General features: G+C 52.3%; 1 protein-coding gene across 1 annotated transcript; it reads left to right on the top strand.

Annotated features, from left to right (window-relative positions):
* Positions 1-214: 214 nt before the first annotated feature.
* PAQR4 (progestin and adipoQ receptor family member 4) lies at positions 215-21,602 on the top strand. The gene is made up of 3 exons (XM_077313877.1): positions 215-522; positions 16,072-16,290; positions 17,973-21,602. Exons 1-3 carry the CDS (start codon positions 357-359, stop codon positions 18,404-18,406), a joined length of 819 nt encoding a protein of 272 aa, XP_077169992.1. The 5' UTR covers positions 215-356; the 3' UTR covers positions 18,407-21,602.
* Positions 21,603-22,644: the final 1,042 nt, after the last annotated feature.

Below are 22,644 nucleotides of genomic sequence, written 5' to 3' on the forward strand. Positions count from 1 at the left end.
GAGGGGGGGGGAGGCAGAGGGGGCGTGGCTTGCCGCCCGGGCGCCACGTGCGAGCGAGCGAGCGCGCGAGCCCCGCTGCGGCGCGCGAGGGGCGGGCGTGGTCGTGGCGCGCGGGCCCCTTTGCGGGCGGGCGGGCGGGCGGGAGGCGGGGGCTATGTTAATGAGGGGCGGCCTCGGGGCGGGGCGAAATTGTGAGCTCAGCCGGGAGGGCGAAGGCGAAGGAGGAGCCGGCGGGTTGCAGCAGCAGCAGCGGCAGCGGCAGAGGCGGCGGGCGGCGCGCGGGGCGAGGGATGCAGCGTCCGGCTCGCGGCGTCGGCGGCGGCAGGAGGAGCTGACGGCGGGGGGGGAGCCCGGCCATGGCCTTCCTGGGGGGGCCGCGGCTCCTGGACTGGGCCAGCTCCCCCCCTCACCTGCAATTCAACCGCTTCGTGCTGACGGGCTACCGGCCGGTGAGCTCCGGGTCCGGCTGCCTGCGCAGCCTCTTCTACCTGCACAACGAGCTGGGCAACATCTACACGCACGGTGAGCGCAGCCCCACGCCCGCCCGCCCTCCCCTGCCTGCCTGCCTGCAGGGCCCTCCTCGCCATTGCACCGCCGGGCCGGCAGCGCCTTCGTCTCCCTCCCTCCCGGCCTGCCTGCCCGCCTTGCTTCCCGGGCCTGGAGCCCCGGTGCCCCCGAGTCTCCCCCGGCCTGGCCCGCTCGTCCGGTGCAGCCGCCAGGCCCCCCAGCTCCGTCCTCGCCCAGCCCCGGGAGAAGGATCCCGCAGGCCGGCCGGCCGGCGAAGTTGGTGCGCGCTGCATGCGGAGCCCTTTCGCTTCGGGGCCCGGCGAGGCGAGGCGAGGCGAGCGGCTGGCTTCGGGAAGGCCCCGGCTGCCGACGTCCAGGGGCACCTCTGGCCGGGAGGGGCCACATCTGGCGGCCACATCTGGGAGCGTGCGGCCGCTCCGCAGAGCTTGCACGTTGCGGGGTCGCCGCACCTGCCCTGTCCATTTGGGTTGCGGGGTCTCCTCCGCGCCCACCGCTGCAATCTGGTCCCCCTGCCCTGTCCTAGGTCACATTTGGGTTCTGCGATGGTCACACAGGTGGAGAAGGGTCTTACACACACACACACACACACACACACCTCTTTCTGAGTGGAAACCGTGGTGAGGGGCTGTAGGGGAAGCCCCCAACTGCACCCTCTTTCCTGAATGGCCCATCCAGCACCCCCCTGGGAGTATTGCCCTCAGGCAAGCAGCATAGAGGGGTAGACCGAAGCTCCTGGGCGGTGGCCCTGATCCGAATGGAGCACCCTGCGCTCGGGAGTTGAGACTCTACGATCTGGGTATGACTCTTTGTGCGGGATACAGGCTGGGGACCCCAGACGCGACCTGCATGTTCTGGAACCTGTGAATTGGCCGGTGCATTTGCGTGGAAGGGCTTTGAGAGCTCAAGGGCTTGGGATGCAAAGAGAACCCACATCTCAGATGGGATGTTGCTCCTTTCGGGGTCCTTTTGGACCTATAATTTGGGTGATGATGGAGATAGACAAGAGCAGGATTTCGGAATCGCTCCTCGATTAATTGCTTAGCACTTGTCTTTCGAAGTGTTCAGTGCACCTTGTGGATAGCCTTCCAACAACCCTGTCAGGTGGGCCAGTATTGTTGTTGCCCGTATTGCAGCGGGAGAGGGAGGCTGAAGTGGCTTGTTTGAGGTTTGAGTGGGGCTCCTCCTCCTGGGACGCAGCTACCATGCTCCACTCATGGGAGTCATGACGAAACTCATCTCTCACCTTTACTGCTGCTTTAGGCGAGAGCCTGCCAGAAGATGCACATCTTACTATGCTGGAGTAAATTCCATGAAAGTTGGTGGCATTTTCACCTGCTGTTCCAGTTCCTTCTGGGAACACTGTGGGAGAGCAATGGCCGGATGGACCCGCCTGTCACCTGCCAAGGCGCTCTTCCTGTCCGGAGCTTGTTTCCTTTGAGCACAACCTTGCAACAAGGCTGCAAATGTTTCTAGCCCTTGCCATTCCTACAGGCTGTAAGAACGCCCGATGGCATGTCAGATGCTTGCGAAAGAATGCAGAGAGGCCTTTTGACACACAGGAAAGGGAAGTGTTCTCTCGAAGGCTTGCCCAGCCCTGCCTAACTTGGTGGCCCGATTTCTGCTGTGGGCCTGGCCCTGTGAAAGCAGGGTTGTTGTTGTGATTCAGAGCTAGCAGGTTACACTGGGCAGCTTACGAGATGGGCAGGCTCTGTTTACAAAGACAAGTGGGGGAGAGAGGGAAAGCGTTATAATAATCACAGTATTAATAACAATAGCTGGCATTTCTGGAACATTCACAGTTTCGCGTTCTTACAACAGCTTTGCAAGGTAGGACACCATGCTGCAGAGAGCAGGTTGCCTGAGGTGATGATATGCAGCAGTGGTAGAGCTAAAACCAGAGATTTCCCTGTTCTCTTAGCTTCTGCCTGTGCTACAGCTCATATTTGAACGAGTGCTACAAAATATGGGCCAGAAGGTCCAAGAAAGCAGTCATGTTAGCAGCCTAAATTTGGCTGCCTTGTTATATCTGGGAGCCAGCGTTGAGTCTTTGCAGCCAGTGTGAGCTCTGACCTGTTTTGGTTTCAGCAAATGATCATTTAGCCGAAAAACAAGCTCTAACCGGCGTTTTTTTTCAGTCATCATCATTATCTATAACTTTAGTTGTTGCATTGTTTAGCCATGGATGATTGCTGTTCTGGAAACTGTTTGACAACAATGTTGTTTGGAAAACGCTTTCTCTGTGTGTTCTCTGTGTGATTTTGACATACACGGTTCCTGCTGGGCGGCTTGAGCCGCCCCAAATCAAACGGGCGTCTTGGGATACCTTAAAGACTGACCGTTTCAGGTGGGTACCTGTGTTGGTCTGAAGTAGAAGAACAAAATGTTAGTCCCAAAGGCACCTTTAAGACCAACAAAGTTCTGTTCAAGGTGTGAGCATGCGTACTTCCTCCGACATGAGTCCAGAAATAAGGAGAGAGTAAAATTAGTAGTAGATTAGGGGTAGTGAAACTGCGGCCCTCCAGATGTCCATGGACTACAATTCCCATGAGCCCCTGCCAGCGAAGGCTGGCAGGGGCACATGGGAATTGTAGTCCATGGACATCTGGAGGGCCGCAGTTCCACTACCCCTAGTAAACAACATCACAACAAATATGTAGCCTGATTGTGAAGTTTGAATAGTTCCTTGCTGACAGTCTTCAAGGTCAGGGCTCTGTTCTGATACCCGTGAAGAGGCAGATGTAGCCCTTGAGCATGTGCTGAGTGCCTTTTCCTCACCACAGCATCTCTCTTCCATCACAAATTGGAGAGGAGGGGTCCTCAGTTGAAAGGTTTAGGACCCAGGAAGGTGTGAGGCCCGGCAGTACTTTCCTAAGGGCCTAAATAGTACGTTTCTCGGAGGCCAGGGTGGATAACATCGTGACAGTCGGCGTGTCCCAATCTGACCTGGAAACTGGGTGCGTGACTCCGAGTCTCTCTCTAATTTATCTCACAGGGTTGTTTGTTGCGATAAGGAAAAGGGAGAAAGGGAAACCGGCACTGCAGGCCATTTTGAATCTCCAGGGAGGAAAGCGAGGTATAAATATCAGAACTAAATAAAAGTGGAAACCCGCATATTTGCTCTCGGGGTAGTCAGGAAAAACCAAACGGGGAGCCGAGTTAAGGACTAGAACAAATTGCTGGATGTCTTTCGGCTGACAGTTCTTAAGAGCCACCGGATGAGCCGGCTTTCTGTGTGAGGTCAGATCTCCCCCCCCCCCCTTTATGATCTGCCACTTGCTGGATCGAGACACAGGGCACCTGCTCTGGCTGAAGGGGTGAGCATGCAGCAGCTACTCTGGTTCATGCCTGCAGGAGACCAGGGCGGTCAAATAGACTGCAGGCTGTGGAGTCCAGCCCAGACTGTTGTTTTGCACTAAAAACAGAACAACAGCAGGGGGGAGAAGGAGGAAGAAAAGTTTGGTTTTTTTATACCCCATTTTCACCACCACCACCACTCCGGCGAAGTCCCAAAGTGGCTTGCAAACTCCTTTCCTTTCTCCGCAACACAGGCCCTATGAGGTTGGTGGGGACTGAGAGAGCTCTAAGAGAACTGCTCTGGAAGAACAGCTCTCAGAGAACTGTGACTGACCCAAGACCACCCAGTTTTTTCAGACGGACAGCCCAGGCCTTGCCCCCAGACCTGCCCAACACGTCACCTGTCTCATGTGGTTTGGTTCCCTTGTTTCTTGCTGAAGAAACATGCGTTTATGAAAATAATTTTGAGAGCGCTTCTATATCCTGTCTAAGTTTAGTTTCCGAGAAACAAGCTGAGGGGAAAGGGACATTAGTATTGGGGGGAGGGGATCCTTTTGCATCCATCACGAGCGAGAGAAAAAGTCAAGCGCCAGGACTTATAGAATCATAGAGTTGGAAGGGACCTCATGGGTCATCTAGTCCAACCCCCTGCACTATGCAGGAAGTGGGGGTTGTGACCCTTTTGGTAAAGGTAGAACTGGCTTTCCCTTGGTGGGAGTCTGATTTCCTTGTTCAGGTGCTCACACATATAACCGTGCGCAGGCAAGTTCTGTTCACCCACACCCTGTCCAATAGACCTTTGCGACCAAGAGGACTAGTAACTTGCTCCATTTGAAAGCAAGCAAGCTAAGATCCAGTTTTGGTTGTTCTCTGCTAATAAGCTCCTCTCCGTCCCCACCCCCCATTCTGCGCAACTGCTTCGTCCAGAGAGGATAACTATCAGGCGTCATTAACGTGTTCGTATCTGTTGCGGCCTGGGCTATCAGCTCCTCGCACTCCCACCGTGTCAAGAGAGGTCAGATTGTAAGGGGAAATAGTGGCACAGTCCTCGTGAGCCTTCAAGGGGTCAGCATCCCCGTAGAGAGCCAAAACCCCAGCTTTTCCCCAAGCACACAAGAAGGAATTAAAGTCCTTTACCCGTGGGTTTCTAATGTTCTGCTCAGGGAGAAACCTGCTCTTCATTGATTTGACCTGTCGAGGGCACTTTGGCGAACCTGCCGTGGAATCCCTGCACATTGCAAAGGATTCTGGGACATTTTCAAGAAGGTGCCCTGTCTTGGCGACAAAACCCGTCTTTCAAGCCTAGCTGTCACCCCTGTAAAGCGAGAACACACCGTAGATCGGGGCCAGTGCTGCCCCATGGCTTCTCGTCTTCAGGGGAGATGGGTAGTAATTGATACTGTGTTCAGGGCCCACCATTGCCTGCTCAAGGGCTCCCAGGAACACAGGTTACAAAATGTTTGCACGAGAGAGATCTCTGTAGGTCACACGTTAACTGGGCCGACTTGGCTCAGGAAACAGGTGTACGCTCGAAGAAAGAGCCACAGGGCTCCGCCAAGCAAACTAGAACTCCGCAGTTAAGAAGGCTTCAGACTGCCGGCCTTCCCAGGAGAATCGCCTCGTGGATAGCCAAACAGCTGGCTTGATCACGTCGGCTGGGTGGGGATCCCCAGGGAGCCGCGTGTGCCCAACACCTGGGGTTCACCTGGCAGCATCGGTGCCTAGGGTTGGGCACCCAAAAGAAAGAAATTAGGGAGGTGAGATTGCCGCCTGGCTGGCTGGAGCTAAAGATCGGTCTCCCCTTGGTGTTCTGCTTCCAGCCTTATCAGCCAGCCCTGAGGTGTGGGGGCCGTTCCCTGTTGTACTATGCCCTATAATTGTACTGTTTCTGGATATCCTTGAACTGGCTTCCTTGAACTGTCAGGGGAAGCCGTTTCTGTACTTTGACCGCTGTTCCCTTCTTCCTCCACTTTGTGTGCAGTGTGTTGCCAATCACCAGGTGGCACCTGGGGACTCTCCTGCCATTAGGCCTGATCTCTAGGCGGAGAAGGTCTGTTCCCCCAGAGAAAAGGGTGCTTTGGAGGGTCAACGCCATGGCGTTCCATCCCACTGAGGTCCCTTCCGGCCCCAATTCCCGCCTACTCCCGGCTCCAGCCCCAAAACCTCCAGGTATTTCCCGACCCAGAGCTGGCAACTCTAAGCCTCGCTCTGCAGCCATCTGGAGCCAGGAAGGGTCTTGCGCTCCCCACGGCCCCCTTTTAAGATTACAGCTGTTTGATTCTGCTCAGGACGAGAACAGCTGTGGGAAACAGGAGGGAATGCTGGTCACCTTGTGGCTCTGTGCAGTGAAACCAAAATGGAGTCTTTTGGGGCATTCGACTGATCAGTGATTTTATTGTGGCAGAAGCTCTTGTGGGCTAGAGTCCATGTCCCTGGATTCATGCAGTGATGTCTTGGAGGGCGGGGGGAGATGCAGAGAAAGAGAGAGAGAGAGCAAAATGATTATATGCATAGAGGTCAATTGTCTTTTAACCTCACTGCTGACCATTTTCTTTCCCCTCGGCAGATTTATGTCCTTGGGCTGAACCGAGGCACGCTTTTCCCGCAAGGAAGGACGGGGGACTTTGCCCCGCACGGAAGCGCGTGCCGCAATAAATCTGCCCGATTGCCCCCTTTTAAATGTTTCTCTTTCCCTTTGGAGTGGCTCGTGGGCTGCAGTTTTATTTTATAAATGCATTGCATTAAAATGCTTTCTTCAGAAAAAAACACAATATCTGTTGCCTGATTTAATCAGGGGCCTTCTTTTTTTTTTTGACCATCAATAATCCACCCCTCCCCCAGTCAATTCCTCTATTCGATTCAATGTGGCTGCCCTAATGAAAACCCGTCCCAGCGTGGAAAGCGGTGGAAGCTTTCCCTGCAGCTAGTGGTTGGATTTCCCAGCCACTAGATTTATGGCTCAGCCTTCGGCAGAACTATCTTAGCCCTAACCAATATGAGATCTAAGCCTCAAGAGCAGGGGTAGTCAAACTGCGGCCCTCCAGATGTCCATGGACTACAATTCCCAGGAGCCCCTGCCAGCGAATGCTGGCAGGGGCTTGTGGGAATTGTAGTCCATGGACATCTGGAGGGCCGCAGTTTGACTACCCCTGCTCAAGAGAGACCTGTAAGACCCTGCTGGATCGAACCTGCGGCCGATCTAGGCCAGCATTCTGGGTTAGATCCGGACATCTTTCCCACCAGATTTTGCCCAGTCTCCCCCTTGGCTAAGGCCTCCGTCCCATGTGGCTCTTTGTCTATGGAGATTTCTCAAACCCCACAGTAGCCTTTTGGTTTGGCCAGAAACGACCTGTCCTCCATTTGTCATCTGCTGCGACATTGAGTAGAACCGAGCCCGCTCCTTCACACGTCCTGTCCCCTCCGTTAATGAGGTCACAAATTTTAAAGTGTTAAAATGTTTCTAATTTTACTTCTAAAAACAGTCGGTCAGCACGGCCTTAGAAGAGGCATTCTGCCCTGTATGGGAATGCCTCTTCTAAAAACAGGGCTTGCGGCAACAACCCGCGTGGGCAATCTCTAAAGGGGGTTAGATCAGTGGTTCTCAACTTTCCTAATGCAGTGACCCTTTCATACAGTTCCTCATGTTGTGGTGACCCCCCAACCGCAAAAGGATGCAAGGGTTCTGTGAAGACCCATTGTTCATGATTGTATATACATTGTTTATTTTTCCTGGGGTTTTTCAGTTCAGTTCTGCCTCTTGTCCAGACAGACGAACGCTCTATCTCGAACTACCCCGCAAGGCTGTTGTGTGGATGGCCCCCCCCCTCCCGGCCAAGCTGCTTGCCCCGCTGCGACCCCTGTGAAAAGGTCGTTCGACCACCAAAGGGGTCACCACCCCCAGGTTGAGAACCACTGGGTTAGATCTTCCGACTTTGTTCCACTCCATGCCCCCAGCACAAGAGGGGTCTCCTGCTGGCAGGGAGTGTTTCTGTTTGCAGAATCCTGCTCTGTCTATTTCACATGCACACACTTTAAAAAGAAAAGAGAAATGAGACAGAGGAAGGAATAATGGAGTGTTGCATAGCTCATCAAATCTGCTGCCCTTGTACTCCCCTCCCTTCCCCCAAAATCTTCCTGAGGTTTCACTCTGGATCAGGGGTAGTCAAACTGCGGCCCTCCAGATGTCCATGGACTACAATTCCCAGGAGCCCCTGCCAGCGAATGCTGGCAGGGGCTCCTGGGAATTGTAGTCCATGGACATCTGGAGGGCCGCAGTTTGACTACCCCTGCTCTGGATGCTGCATGCAGCTATCTTCCTCTCTGAAATCAGGAGGCCCAGAAATCCCGTTTTCTCTCTCTCTCTGTTTCAGTCTCTCTTTTGTCTTTTTTTGGGGACGAAACCTGAGAAACTTGGAATGCTGAATCCTGCGCCGGAAGCTGGCTGTTCTGCTGGGGCAGGGAATTCGCTGTTGGACCGAAACCCAAGCCCTGGATCTATGGTCAGAAGGGCAGGAGGCAGACGCCAGGGCTTTCGATCGGCAGGGCTGGGCTCTGTGGGCGAGCTGTGCAGGGAGTAAAGGAACGCTCCTTGGGAGGAATTGCAGGAGAAAAGAAATCCACCGGATAGGTGTGTGAGGCCGTGGAGACGGCAGGGAGAGAGGCGCTGCAGGGTTGAGCGGATTTGGCCCGCTGAGGCTCACGTAGGCCGTTGGTTGACCTGGAGGCAGCTGCGGCAGTAACGTGAGCCATTCCGGATTCCCCCCCCTCCCGTGAATGACCTTGTGGGGCTAAGAGGTAGAATGAGGACACGGGAATGGATTTTCCCACCCGCCGTGTCCCCTTGCATGCGTCTAAAGTCAGACTGGGCTCTCTTGTCCCCTGCTTGAGAAGATGCCATTCCAATAGCACCTGAAACATAATACCAGCGTCCTGTACCTGCTGGGTGACCTTGGGCCGGTCGCTGTTCTCGCAGAGCAGTTCTCTCTGAGCTCTCTCAGCCCCACCGACCTCACAGGGGGGTCTGTTGCGAGGAGAGGAAGGGAAGGCAGTAGTAAGCTGCTTTGAGACACGCAAGGCCTGCTGGGTGACTTTGGGCCAGTCCCAGTTCTCTCAGAGCTCTCTCAGCCCCACCGACCTCACAGGGTGTCTGTTGTGGGGAGAGGTAGGGAAGGCAGTAGCAAGCCCCTCTGAGACTCCTTCAGGTAGTAAAAAGCAGGGTGCAAAAAGCCAGCTCGTCTTCTTGTAGTGATATGGCAACCCTCTTCAGTTCCCTGGGCTCAGAGATGCGGAGAGGTCATGACTTGGTGACCCTGCGAGGGAATCCTGCCAGGCTGGGTCCAACTCAAGCCCACCTAGTCCAACATCCTTCCGGTTAAGGAGTGTGAAAAAAACATTCCCTGTAGTTTTGGCCCCAGCATCCAGGAAATGAAGGTATACTGCCCCTGTTTGTGGAGGTTATTTTTGGGGTGGGTTTTCCAGTCCTTCCCCAATTAGCCATTTGAGCTAACGTCACTTAACGCAACCTGCAGCCCCTGTGCATAAAGAAAGGCTTCCAATTTTTTTAGGGTATCGAACTATAGGCCAAAGGTCTGTGTTGCCCTCTTGGAAGGGTTGGTGTAGACGGTCATGGGGCAAGTGCCCCACTGCAGGAATCTTACTGCAGTCTGCCCCCTAACATTACCTCTTTGCTGACAGGGAGCACCTTCGCACTTCCTGTGCCTCGCCTAGAACCGCATTTAGCATCTTCCGGATAGCTCGCCTGTGATCCTGTTAAGGGCTTACCCCTCTTCTCCACCCACCTTCCTGCCAGCCAGGGGTCCAGTGTCCTACGGTGCTGTGGAAGGAGGCATATCTTGTCCCAGATATGCCAAAATGCCCCCCCCCTCTCACTTAAGTGGCTTATACTTTAGGAGCTGCTGACCCCTAAGGGGTGGTAAGGAAAACCTGAACTGAACTCTGGCCCTGGATGGGCCGTAGGCATTTAAAAGTAAAACCCTTAAGCCTCTGCTGTAATTGGATTTCCAGGGCTTCCCTCCCCCCCTTCTTAATGTCTGGCTACTGAAGAGCCCAATTCAGGTCAGTAGCCCTGTTGATCTGAAGCAGTAGAACGATGTTTGAGCCCAGTGGCACCTTGACGACCAACGAAATTTGATTCTGGGTTTACCTTTTTGTGTGCATGCGAGCTTCTTCCAAAATTGATCTTAAAAGAGCCACTGGTCTGCAGCTTCGGGCCCTGTAACGAAAGCCTCTCTGCCTTTTCTCCTCTCCCTCGGCCAAAATACATATATTGTAATCACCTAGGGCAGGGGTAGTCAACCTGTGGTCCTCCAGATGTCCATGGATTACAATTCCCATGAGCCCCAAATGCTGGCAGGGGCTCATGGGAATTGTAGTCCATGGACATCTGGAGGACCACAGGTTGACTACCCCTGACCTAGGGGCATGGACTTGTCACCCTTGGTGGACGCTGCTCCGTAAAATTGCTGGGTACGTTTCTAAAGTGGCTTCTGATATCAGGCTTGACCTCCCAATGCCTGTTGGCTGGCTTGCAAAGAAGGCGAGGGCTTTCTGCTTCATATGCTTTCCTTTGAGTAAACCCCACCGCATACAGTGGGACCTGCTTCTGAGTAGGCCCGACTTGTTTGATATGCGGAGAAAATTAAGGTTGCAAAGGATAATTTTTAAAGGGAAAAAACAGCCACTGTGCAAATCAGGTTACTGGGGCTGCATAATTCTAATGCAGGCTTTCCCAACCAAGGTTTCGTGAAACCCAGGGGTTTCTTGTTGGGAGTTAATTTGTGTGTGTGTGTGTGTGTGTGTGTGTGTGTGTGTGTGTTGGTCCTGGAGGGGGTGGGAAGGGGAGGTGCCCTGGGTGGGCGTGACCACAGCTGGGCTTCCCAACCATATTCTGCACAATCACACCCCTTCTGAGGTTTGCTGAAACCCGAAGAATGTTCTGAATAGTAAAATGTTGAGAAAGTCTGCTTTAATGGCTCCCCCTCCCCTGGTAAGCGATTCCACTGCTACGTTTTGAACTGCTCATCGCACCTGCACAGTCTTCAGGGGCGGCCCTGTTTGCAGTGTGTTGCAGTACTCTAGCTCTGCCATTGCCATAGCCTGGGTTGGCGTTTCTTCAAGGCAGCGGCTTCGGTGAAGGATGTAATTCCGCTGAGGGACGCTGTCAGTTCCCTTGGCACGAGATGCGTTTGCCTCTCAGGAGAAGAGCTGGCTCCCAAAGGATCCATGTGTTCTTGTGTTGTTTTTCTGTTGTTACCTGCCCCGAAATGGGGGGGAGGGAATGGGGAGTGCAGGGGAAGCAATTGACCTGATTAACCCTTGGATGTTTAGAACGGGGGGGGGGCTAAAAGTGCTGGCAGAGGCTCATGGGAATTGTAGTCCATGGGCATCTGGAGAGCCACCCCTGGTTTAGAGAATGTAAGAGGACCGATCTGACAACAACTGGCTGGGAAATTCCAGGAGGTTTGGGGAGTGGAGCCGGTGGAAGGTGGGGTTGCGGAGGGCAGGGACCTAATCCCATAGACTAGAGTGTCTCTTCCAAAAGGGACATTTCCTCCTGAGCAACTCTGTATGCTGAAGATCAGTTGTAGCTCCAGGAGACCTCCAGCTCCCACCTGGAGGTTGGCAACTGCATGAGGGAGAAGGGCCGTGACGGGACGCCCAGGTTCGGCAATACAAGAACGGAATGGCCCACTTGGCTCAGGAGTGAAGGCTGCTCATGTTTCAGCCCTGGAAAGAAAATTAGGGGTGTGTTGGGGAGGGGGTGGGTGGGTGAGAGCCAGGATTTCCGGCTCCTCTGGGAAACTCAGCAGGCGGGGGGGGGGGGGTGAGCGCCGGCGAGGGGGGGGCGTCTGGATTCCCCCTGAACGCCAGCTGGCACCCGCACCGTCTTTTCTCTGCCCGAGACTCTCTGGCCCAGAGCATGAAATCATGACTGTTTAATGTTACACGGGCTTGATGCTTCCGGGTGAGTTATCCGACCCGCGACACGTCCCCAGGGAGGAGAGCGTGGCTGGGATTGCGCTTCCATGGCAGATCTGTAGCAAGGAAGAAACAGAGCTGGGAGAGGAGAATTTGGAGTCTGTGTGTGTGTGTGTGTGTGTGTGTGTGTGTGTGTGGTGGGGGGGAGCTATCAAATCCCCCCCCCCCATATCGGCATTGGCTCCTGGGAGCTTTAGCAAAGAACAGATTCCTTCAAGCATTGCTGCCATCCCCTGGAGATTATCAGCTAGGGAGGTGCTAGAACTGCGGCCCTCCAGATGTCCATGGACTACCATTCTCATGAGCCCCTGCCAGCGTTCACTGGCAGGGGCTCATGGGAATGGTAGTCCATGGACATCTGGAGGGCCGCAGTTTTGACTACCCCTGTGCTAGACCTTCTTAGCAGCTTTGTGTGCAGAAAGCCCCAGGATCAGTCCTCTGCATTTCCAGAGCAGTAATCTTTTGATAGACCTTACTCCGAGGGGCAGCAACAGAAATGAAAATACCGATCAGGATGGGTCAATCGATACAGAGCTGGTTTGTAGGTTCCTCACTTCCAGAAGGGTCAAAGCATTTTTGGGGTCAAAGCGTCTGCCCTGAATCAAGGTGCTTCCAGATAGCCTGCTAGATTCCAGGATGGGCTTCTTGGGGGCCAATCCCTCTGACGTAAGGGTGAAGGACTTGGACATGTTCAGCCTGAAGAAGAGGAGGTTGAGAGGGGACAGGATTCCCGTCTTAAAAGGTTGAGATGAGGCGTTCCTCCTCACTGGCAGTCTCCAAGCAGCAGCTGGATGGCTACTTATCCTGGATGCTTTAGGCTGATCCTACACTGAGCAGGGGGCTGGACTAGATGGCTTCTATGGTCCCTTCCAACTCTGTGATTCTATGACTCGGTAAGCATTGAGATCCATCTTGGTGCAGTGGTTAAGAGCAGCCGCCTCTAATCTGGAGAACAGGGTTTGATTCCCCACTCCTCCAACTGGGCAACAATGGGCCAGTCCCAGTTCTCTCAGAGCTCTCTCAGCCTCACCTCCCTCACAGGGTGTCTGTTGTAGGGAGAGGAAGGGTAAGTGATTGCAAGCCGCTTTGAGGGGTCCAAAAACACAGTTCTTCTTCACTACATCTGCAGTAACCTGAGGGCGGTCTTTCGGCTCTTAAAACTGTGTGCAGAACCAGCATGGTGTAGCGGATGATGTCTGGTGGACCCGGGTTCAAATCCTCAGAGTGCTGGGCTGGGATTTAGGAGAGCTGAGTGTGAAGCCCCACCCAGTCCGCCAAGGAAGCATGCCCAGTCACCTTGCCCCAGTCACCCCCTCTCAAACTTTGTGGTCAGGGAAAAGGCAGAAGGGGGAACGGCATCGTCAACTGCTCTGTGAGGAAGGAAGCTGCATTAGGCAAGCCCTATTTTGTAAACTCGGGAGTCACCTTGACTTTTGCCCCAGGCTTCATGGCTGATTAGGATTTGCATTGCAGGCTCTGCAACCGAAAGAAGAGGTTGCGTTTGCTGCATTACCCCTTCGCAGCCCTAAGGACTGGGAACTTGCTAATTAAAACCTGCGCTGTTTAGGCCCCTGAGCTCTGCTCCCCAAACCCGATTCTATGGGGCTGTGATCAGAGAGAGGTTTTGAATTGCCCTCTTTGCTGTGTGGCTGACTCCTCTCCGTAGCTGTTTCCCATAGAGCCCCTGCACTGTGCAAAGGATTCTGGGCCATTTTCAAGAGGCTTGTGTGGGACGCTATCCTACCACGGAAGCCTAGCTGTCAGCTCCCGTACCCTAGGCCTCTGCCGACACTCCCCTGTGGCTGACACTGGTTTTGAGGGTCCTGCTTCACTTGGGGGTCCCCAGTCCTGAAAACGGGACTCCAGGAAGGTCTTTGGCCAGCATCCCTTCTCTGGTTTTTGCCTGCTTTTCATTGGACAGGCGGTGTGTGTGTGTGTGTGTGTGTGTGTGTGTGTGTGTGTGTGTGTGTGTGCAGCAGCAGCTAGATGTTCTCCGGTACCTTCTTCGGAGGGTGAGCTTCCTCAGCCAGGAGTGTTTTGGGCGTCTTTGGGAGGCCTCTGCAGTTGTGGCACTGCTGTCAGCAGAACGCGCAGTTGCAGGATATCTGCTGACACGACTTCCCTGTTGTCCTTGGGACTGTCATCCCTCCAGGTGGAGATGCTGGGAGCCAGCAGGGACCAGAGAGTGTGTGTGTGTGTGTACAGCATCTCTCTTTACCGGGGAGCTGGCAGCTGCAAGGTTATGCCCGTTGGCTTCACCTTTTTCTCAATGGGGGCTGCTTTTTCCTTTTGTATTTGGTGTCGAGGCGCAGCCAACTTGGCGGGGACCCCATGGGGGTTTTGAGGCGAGAGGCGTTCAGAGGTGGTTTGGCTTCTGCGTAGCGACTCTGGACTTCCTTGCTGTTCCCCCATGCAAGGACCACACTTGGGCGACCCTGCTTAGCTTTTCCAGGATCCGACCAGGCTGGGCTAGCCTGGGCTATCCCGGTCAGAGAGAAGAGCTGTACCTCCACGCTGGCATACCTCCTTGTGTGTGTCATGCTTCCTGAATAAGGGGGTAGCTCCACCCCTCCTCCCCTTGCACCCTTTAAGACAGGGGTAGTCAAACTGCGGCCCTCCAAATGCTGGCAGGGGCTCCTGGGAATTGTAGTCCATAGACATCTGGAGGGCCGCAGTTTGACTACCCCTGCACGATCCAAGAATGGAGCTCCTTTCCCTGGTGAGGAGATGCAGCGGTGAGAAAGCACGACTTATGCTTTCTGGATTTGTTTGTTGCCGTTGCTAAGGGATCCTGCCAGGAAAGAAGAAATGCTGGCAACTTTTCTGGGCTGCAGGACTGCAGAGTCCCGTTGCTACCTTTGGGTCTGCTGCCGACTCAGGCCGCTTTCTGTTTTTGGCCGCTGTGCCCCCGAAGGAGGCTGTCTGTCCTCTTAATGAACTCCAGCGGGGTGTTTATCGTGTCCTTAATTGAGATCTGGCTCCGTAAATTAGCGCCGTAATTGGGCTCGGGGAGACCTAATCTGTGTAAAGCTCCAACCTCGGGGGAAATGGAGGAAGCCGAAGGGGAGAGAAACGTAGAGCCGGTGAGGACCGGACCGGGGTGGAGAGCGATGGGCTAGGTTGTGGCGTTGAGAGGATGGAAGCCGTCCAGCCCGCAGTCCTCTTAAGTTTCCCAAAGAAGCATGCTGGGTTTCATGAGGAATAATATGTTTTGGTTTGCTAAACGTTTCCCAATTAACACCTTTTAGGAATTTCCCTGGGAAAACAGACGAGGCCCCTGGGAGACTGTACAGGGCTCTGCACGCTGCTTCCCCCTCCCCCCCCCAGCTAACATTTAGGCTCCTGTGGAGGCCTCCTCCAATGCAAGCAGGAGTTGGGAGAAGGAGGGAAGTGTGTGAACATGTCCCCTTTGGCTGTTGCATTATTAGAAAGGTTGCTAAGAGCGTTGGGACAGGTTCTGGACTTCAGCCTGCATCTGACTGCTTAAGGCAAATGGCAACCTTAAAAATGGGCTTTGAAAGGGGCAGCAGGCAGGAGGGCGTGAGAGGGTGGCTGTGGCTCCCTTTGGCCCAGAAAGTGGGCTAAAGGGAGTGGAAAGCCCCCCCCCCCCGGCGGCAGGAACAGGACTTTGTGGCCTGCAGGGAGGTTGCAAACTCCTCCACCCGGCACCCTCCCAGCAGGAACGTACCTGTGGGCCACAAAGCCCTGTCGTTGCCTCTCTCCTCATGGGCGACAATGGAGGCCGCAGCCACAAGGCTTCTAGCAGGCAAGAAGGGAGGGCGGGAGCTGGAGGGGGAGGACCAATCAGGGTGGACCTGGATGGACAGGGCCCCGGACAGTCTCCTCCCACAAGGCTGTTTCCCAAATATATAAGGGAGTGAAATAGTGTTAAGGATGATTATGATTATTATTGAACTTATTGCCCATCACTCTCATGTCTGACTTGTGGCGGATTACAGATTCGTCCATCAAAAACCATACCGGACATAACAATACACAGATCAGGCTCCAACAATAAAAACCGTAGTGGAGAACCCCCTCTAACCCCTCCAAGAACTAATATAGGAGTGAGAGGAGGAACACAGATCACGGCTTGGGGACCTAAAACTGGAGGAAAGATGCAGAGGATAACCCTTGCATAGCTCCATTTATGTAGGCATGCGTTGCAAGGCAGGTTCTGCTGTTGTCCCTGGTTAGAGACAGAATCCTGGGGTAGCTTAACTCTCTCCTCTCCCTTCCCCTGTCTTTCAGGTATCCCTCTGCTGGGCTTTCTCTTCCTGATGCCCTTGACCATTCCATGGGCCCGAATCTCGGTCGCATGGCTCGGAATTGCACACTACCTGGCGTGCATCTTTCCACAGCTGGGCAGTGTGCTCTATCACCTCTTCATGAACCACGAAGGAGGCCCGGCCGTTTACCACACCCTGCTCACCCTTGACATGTGTGGGGTTTGCATGGTCAACACCTTGGGTGAGTGAAGCCTGTGGGGCCGGTTGCTCGGGATGGGGCGGTGCTTGCTGTTGGATGGGGTAGGAATGGGGGAAGCTGGGTCTCTGAAAAAGGAGGGGGTGGGAATGGGTGGAGCAGAACTAAATCTGATATGTACATTAAAGGATCAAAGTTTTAGCTATGGGAAGCAGGGAGGCTCGGTTAAGTACGGAGTCAGTGTGGTGTAGCATTTAAGAGCAATAGAATGTAATCTGGAGAACCAGGTTCGATTTCCCACTCCTCCACATGCAGCAAGCTGGGTGACTTTAGGCTAGCTACAGTTCTCTCAGAGCTGTTCTTGCAGGGCAGTTCTCTTTGAGCTCTCAGCCCCACCTTCCTCACAGGGCATGTGTTGGGACCGGAAGGGCAAGATGCTTTTAAGTCACTTTGGGATTCTTTCAGGTAGCGAAAAGTGCAGCGGAGTATAAAGAAACAGCTCTTCTTTTTCCATAGAGTACTTTGCAAGCAGAGGGTTGTATTTAATCGGTTTCTCTGATGGGGAAAAAAGAGGACAGATCTCCTTTGGTCACTCAAAAAGCCTGTACAGTGGATCCTGGGTTCTGCACATATAACATCACTGTGTGACAGGGATTGTAATGAGGCAAGTGATTGGGTGAGATTAAATCGAAAAGCTGGCCGGAGCCAGCCCAGGATCAATCCAGTTAAAGATCCCTGGGATTGCAAGAGGCCGAAGAGCAGTCGCCTGCCGGAGCAAACAATGCTACTGAGCTGGGCAGACCAGTGGCTTGGCTTGAAGTAAGGCAGAGTTGCATCTTCATAAATCTTGGGGGGAAGCTGTAGGTTTTGATTCTAACCTTCAAGTTTTTATGTGGTCCTAGGGTTGCATGCTCCGGCGTGCTTCGGTGAGCACCAAAGCGTGAGGCCACCTCAGGCTTCGGTGCTCACCAAAGCATGCCAGAACGCAAAATCCTCTACATGTCTGAGGGATTGCCTTTCCTGGTAGGCTTCCAGAAGAACACTATGAACCTCTAATACTAACATGTTGGTGGTTTGTGGCCCAAAAGAAGTGCAGTTGGCCTTGGCATAAGTCTGGTAATATGGGAGGACGGTATATAATCTAAATTAAATAACATAATCAGTTGCCAGCAGAGCCCAGGGCCCTGACGGTCCTTAAGTAAACAGCACTCTTCCACCAGGACTTTGGTCGAAGCCAGAACAAGTAAATGAAATTCCATGGGCTTCTTAGAGCACTATGGGACGTTTATTTTTATTGTTTTATTGTATTTCAACCAGCATTTTAATACATTGTGAAGCTGTCCCAAAGCTATCTGCAGAAAGGGGCGGTCTAAAAATTAATAAAGAGGGAGAAAAGGCAGATTAAGTGACTCTGGGTAGGCTTGAGAAACCAACTGCAACTTCCTTATTGATGCTAAAGGACAAAAGGAGAAGCGTACGCATCAGCTCATGACTGCCTCGGAGAGACCATGGGGGTTTTGAGGCAAGATAAGCAGAGATTAGGTTGCTATTGGCTTCTTCTGCACAGCAGTCCAAGCCTTTCTTGGTGGCCTCCCATCCAAGCACTGACCATGGCTGACCCTGCTTAGCTTTGAGGCTCTGCCAAGAGCAGGTAAGGATGTTTAGGTTACTGCCAAAACAAACCAATATGAGTTGTGCTAACCCCCTTCTCTCGCTCTCTCCTGCAGGTGCTCTGCCCATCATCTACTGCACGCTGGCCTGCAACCCGTTTCCCCGTGCTTTTGCACTGTCGGCCTACACAGCCCTTTCCACCTACGCCATCTTTTGCGCAGTGACTGCCCGCTCGAGCGTGCGCCGCTTGCAGTCCTTCGCCTGGCAGGCCCTCTTCCGCTTTTTCTTCTTCTACCTACGTTGGGTGGGACTGGGCACCGGCCACCCTTCCTCTCTGCGTTCGTACCTCATCATGGATGGCTTAGCCCTTCTCGGGGGGGTCATCAACATCTCACGCGTGCCCGAGCGCTGGAAGCCGGGCCGCTTTGACTACTGGTTCAACAGCCATCAGATTATGCACGTGCTGGTGGTGGTCAGCATCCTCTATCTCCACTGGGGTGTAGTGGCCGACCTACAGTGGATTGCCAACTATGCCTGCCCAACAGATTGACCACTCGTGGCCGCTCCTTTCCACAGAAGAATCCCACCGATTGAGAAGCGGGAGGGCTCTGGGGTCTGGGCCGTAAATTCATTATTCAGAGTCTTCTACAAGGGCTGATGGACATGGAAGGACACGCCTATGTCTTCTGGATAGAACCAATTTGGGTTTTGTTCTTGGGGGGCTGTAGTTTTCCACTGATTGAATACTCGTGGATCAACACCTGTAGGATTTGGATCCTTTCAGTTATACAACAATGGATTTCCATTGGCTGAGGTGCTTCTAGAATGACTTAAGAAGTTCAGCTGTTCTTCCAAACTACCACCAAAGGGGGGGGGGATGGGGAAAGTGGACAAAGGTTCTCTGAAGGCTGACGTACAGTTTCAGGAGCTGGAGGAAATCATTGGCACAAAGGTTCTCCGTGAACTCAAACCTCTTATGTCAACATGTGTTGGCTGTACGCCTTTCCCCATTGCCATAGTTACATTGGCTGTGGTGGTGGTTTAGGAAGAATTCTCGTTGGGCATCTCTTTCTCTCCACCTGTTCTGGGGATGAGGTGTGCACTTGAAAGAAGAGGGGGTTAGTAGAAGATGCTTATTTTCGGGGTACAGCTTCTCTGCTTTATAGAGACAGTTATTTAATAGACTTTTTATCCAGGTATCTTTCAGACACCATGCAATACTTTTCTTATTTTTTTAAAAGGGCTGGTTAGACAACTGGGCATCAAGGTTGGTTGTGCTGAATAGTGTGGAAGATTTGTCTTTGGTGGTGGTTGTGGGGGGGGTATAAAGGGAAAAATATGGCTGGAATGCTGCTAACCAGCACGTGGGGAGGGTGCTCTGTGCATTTTTTTGTTCTGAAATGACTTGAAGCACTGAACCAGCTTTCCCCCCCATCCAGAGGGGACAATTTAGGGGCCTTGAAAAAGGAATGGGGTGGAAGTTCAGGGGGCAGTGACCCTCCCCCCCTCCCTCCAAAGCTTCCATTTCTGGCTGTTTTCACCAAACCGGGGACTGTGGCTTCCTTTGCAGCATGCCCCGGCTTTCTTCTCCCTTCCCGGTGGGGAGAAGTGGGTCAGCCTTGAATGTATCTGTTCTCGGGTTGATCCTTTTAATGCTTTTTCCTCCTTCCCCATCTATTGCAGCTGGTCCTTTCCGGAGCTTAGTTTAGCATGTTTGAAGAGCATTCTGTGCTCCACTTCCAAGTGGCAGCCTCTGTCACCGCCATCGCAGTGACGGCAACCCTGTGAGGGAGCCCACAAGCTACTACCGCTGCCCCCCTCTCCTCTATTCTTACTGGTCTTTATGAACCACGAGACCACCTAGCGTTCTTCCTTCATTTGGACCTCTCGATCAATCCGATGAATCCGTGTTGGAAGAACACAGCGGAAGTCCGCTTGCTCCAGCCTGAGTGGCACCACTAGTTTTGGTCGTGAATCCCAACGGTGAAAGAGCCAAGATGTTCAGGGCCCTGACCAGCAACTAGATTTCCAGGAGGGTGTTTTTAAGAACCTAGTCACGGGAGAGAATGCCAAGTAGGCTTTCTAGCCAGTCCTGTTGCCATAAGCGCCTTTTCCTTCCACCACTCCTGACTGCTGGGTAGGGAATGACAAACCAAGCCTTCTCCTTAAATTCGCTATTGGGGAGGTCCGCTGCTGCCCCACAGCTTAGGGGATCGCGCTCAGTGCAAATAAAAGCTGGCAGGAAATAAAATTCCAGTGGCACTTCTTTCTTCTAGCTCTTGTCTGCAGAAGCATAGGCTAGAATACCAATCGATTCCTCACTCGTCTTACAACACGGCTACTCCTCTGGAGCGATATAAATCACACTTGTTTCTCTTCAGTTGCCGTAATGGTCTTCAAAAACTAGGCTCTCAGTGAGTTGCAGGGCAATCTGACCCTTAACATACACAATTCCTCAACTGAACGTGGGTTGGAGCTTTTTTTTTTTTTTTAAACTGCGGGCTCTTCGTCCTTCGAGTCTTTTATTCAGCGCCAAAGGCAGGCACCTAAACCGTGGCCATGAGCATCAGCATCCCAGCCCGTACTCGGGGGCCATTGTAAATAAAGATGAAATATTTTAACATTTAATTTAACGTCTATTTTAACAGATCACAAGAAGATGGAAGTTCTCCCCCCATCCAACTGGGATTCTATATTTTCTATGCAGCTACCACCTTAATCTGAATCTTAATCCATCCTGTATAAAGCGGCTGAGAAAACAGAGCATGTATGAACATAGTTAAAACCTGTTTTGGAAATTCAGGTTATCTAGTTTTCACGTAGTAGGGCAAAATCAAAACGGGATTTTGGTCTGATTCCGGGTCAAACGAGACATGATAAATAGCTAGGCGTTTATCTTTTCCCTGCTGTTGGGCGAGTACAATCTTGAGGCAGTTGCAGAGGAAAAAATTACCTGTACAGGAGTTCCAAAGGAGTGAAAAACTACTCAGGAATTGCCAGGTGACAGAAAAATGGCCAAAGGGAAATGTGTCAAAACAGTCTCTCTCCATTTGTTTTCAAACTCCCCCTTGCTTAAGGCTACTTTTCATTTTTTGTTACCTTTTGAGCAAGCAGCAGAGGAAAAATAGATGCAACTTTGTCATGCAGTGTTGGCTCTTATCTTTGTATCAAATGGCTAATCTGTGGTGGGGGGAAACTTGACATTGCTGCAGGCAACAGTTGCTATGAGGGGATTAAAAAAAAAAAAACAACCCACATTTTTACTGGGTCTTGGCAGGAACAGTTCTTTTAAAACAGGGTGAAGAGTTAAAGATGTGTTGTTGCTTGAGGAAATATGAAATCCGGGTCTTCGTTTGCCACAGGTTGTCTTTTGCAAATGGAGAAGGCAGTTGGTTTGGCGGCCTTAAGTGAAGAGCGAAGGGTTAAGGACTGATTTAGGCCTCCCACATTGGGGTGTGAAGCGTGTTTTCTGCTTTCCTGTTTGGGGGGCTGGGGTTTCACCCACTCCCAGCCTAGTCTTGTCTCTTGTTATCTCAGGGTTAGACGGACATACGTCAGATGTTCGCAGCTTCTGTGCCGAAGCTACATATCTCTTTAAAATAAAAAGAGCAAGGCGACAATTTTTTTTTTAAATGCACTCCAGGAAGGTGGGAGACAGGGAAACTGTAGCTGTTTATGGTCCAGAATGCCTTGTTGGACAGACAGCAGGAGGTCTAGGCTTCTAATAAAGAGATGTTTAAGGACAACTGTTGTCATTTTTCCCCCTCGTCTGGTTTGCCGTCTCTGATGTTTCCTCAGATGCTGCCTATAAGCCATGCCCTCTTGAAACTCACCCTAATTTTTGTTAGCTGTGGGGCCTCAGTTGTAAAACATAGTAGCAGCCCACCTGCATTCGTTGTATACAGTTCACTTTTTTTCCCTTAAAGAAAGCACTTAAATTCCCTTGGGCTATGGAAAAAAATGCTTAAGGAGAATTCCACAAATACCACCCAGAGCTACTAACTGAATTCTTTTGTAAGCAGTGGAATTACAGGCTTCAGTTAAATCATCTAATTATGAACTTCGATTCTATGGAACAAAAATTTGGCAGCCTTGCACTAGCACCAATGCCTGGCTTTTGCTAAGCTAGTGTGTGTGTGGTAGGGGGATCAAGCAGTCCTCCTTAGACTTAACTCAGACAAGCATGGACTTCTTTTTTTTTAGTATTGTCACGGTCATTTATTTATTAACAGCAGGTTTCTGAGACTCTGCAGGGATCCTAGAATGTCCTTTTTGGTTGCAGCACAAGGAACCAGAACAGGCTGCAGTGATTTAGGGCTAAGTTAACAGAAGTGATTGTCACTTCGATCTTATAGACCAGGGGTGGCCAAATTGTGGTTCCCCAGATGTCCATGGACTACAGTTACTATGAGCTCTTCCCAGCATGGTGGCAAGGGCTCGTGTAGTTGATGGACATCTGGAGAGCCATAGTTTGGCTACCCCTCTGCTGTGAGGGAAGTGTGGAATTCATCACCACAGAAGTTCAAGGTGAAGAAACAGGGCCAAGGCACACATTAAGCAACTTGTGGTGGTGGTGGTGGGTCATATATCTAATTTTCTCTTTTTATGCAACATAATTTATGAAGGGCTGGAACACTGAAGGAAGAGAGGAAGGCAGTCACAGCCCTGTGCAATGTATACACACGGCAAGGTAAATTCCACAGAGTTCTATCAGCCTTACTTCCAACTATATAAAGGATTACTTTCTTATTTAACGCAGGGGTAGTCAACCTGTGGTCCTCCAGATGT

This window comes from Paroedura picta, chromosome 16 (genome assembly GCF_049243985.1).
Source record: "Paroedura picta isolate Pp20150507F chromosome 16, Ppicta_v3.0, whole genome shotgun sequence".
Classification (NCBI taxonomy): Eukaryota; Metazoa; Chordata; class Lepidosauria; order Squamata; family Gekkonidae; genus Paroedura; species Paroedura picta.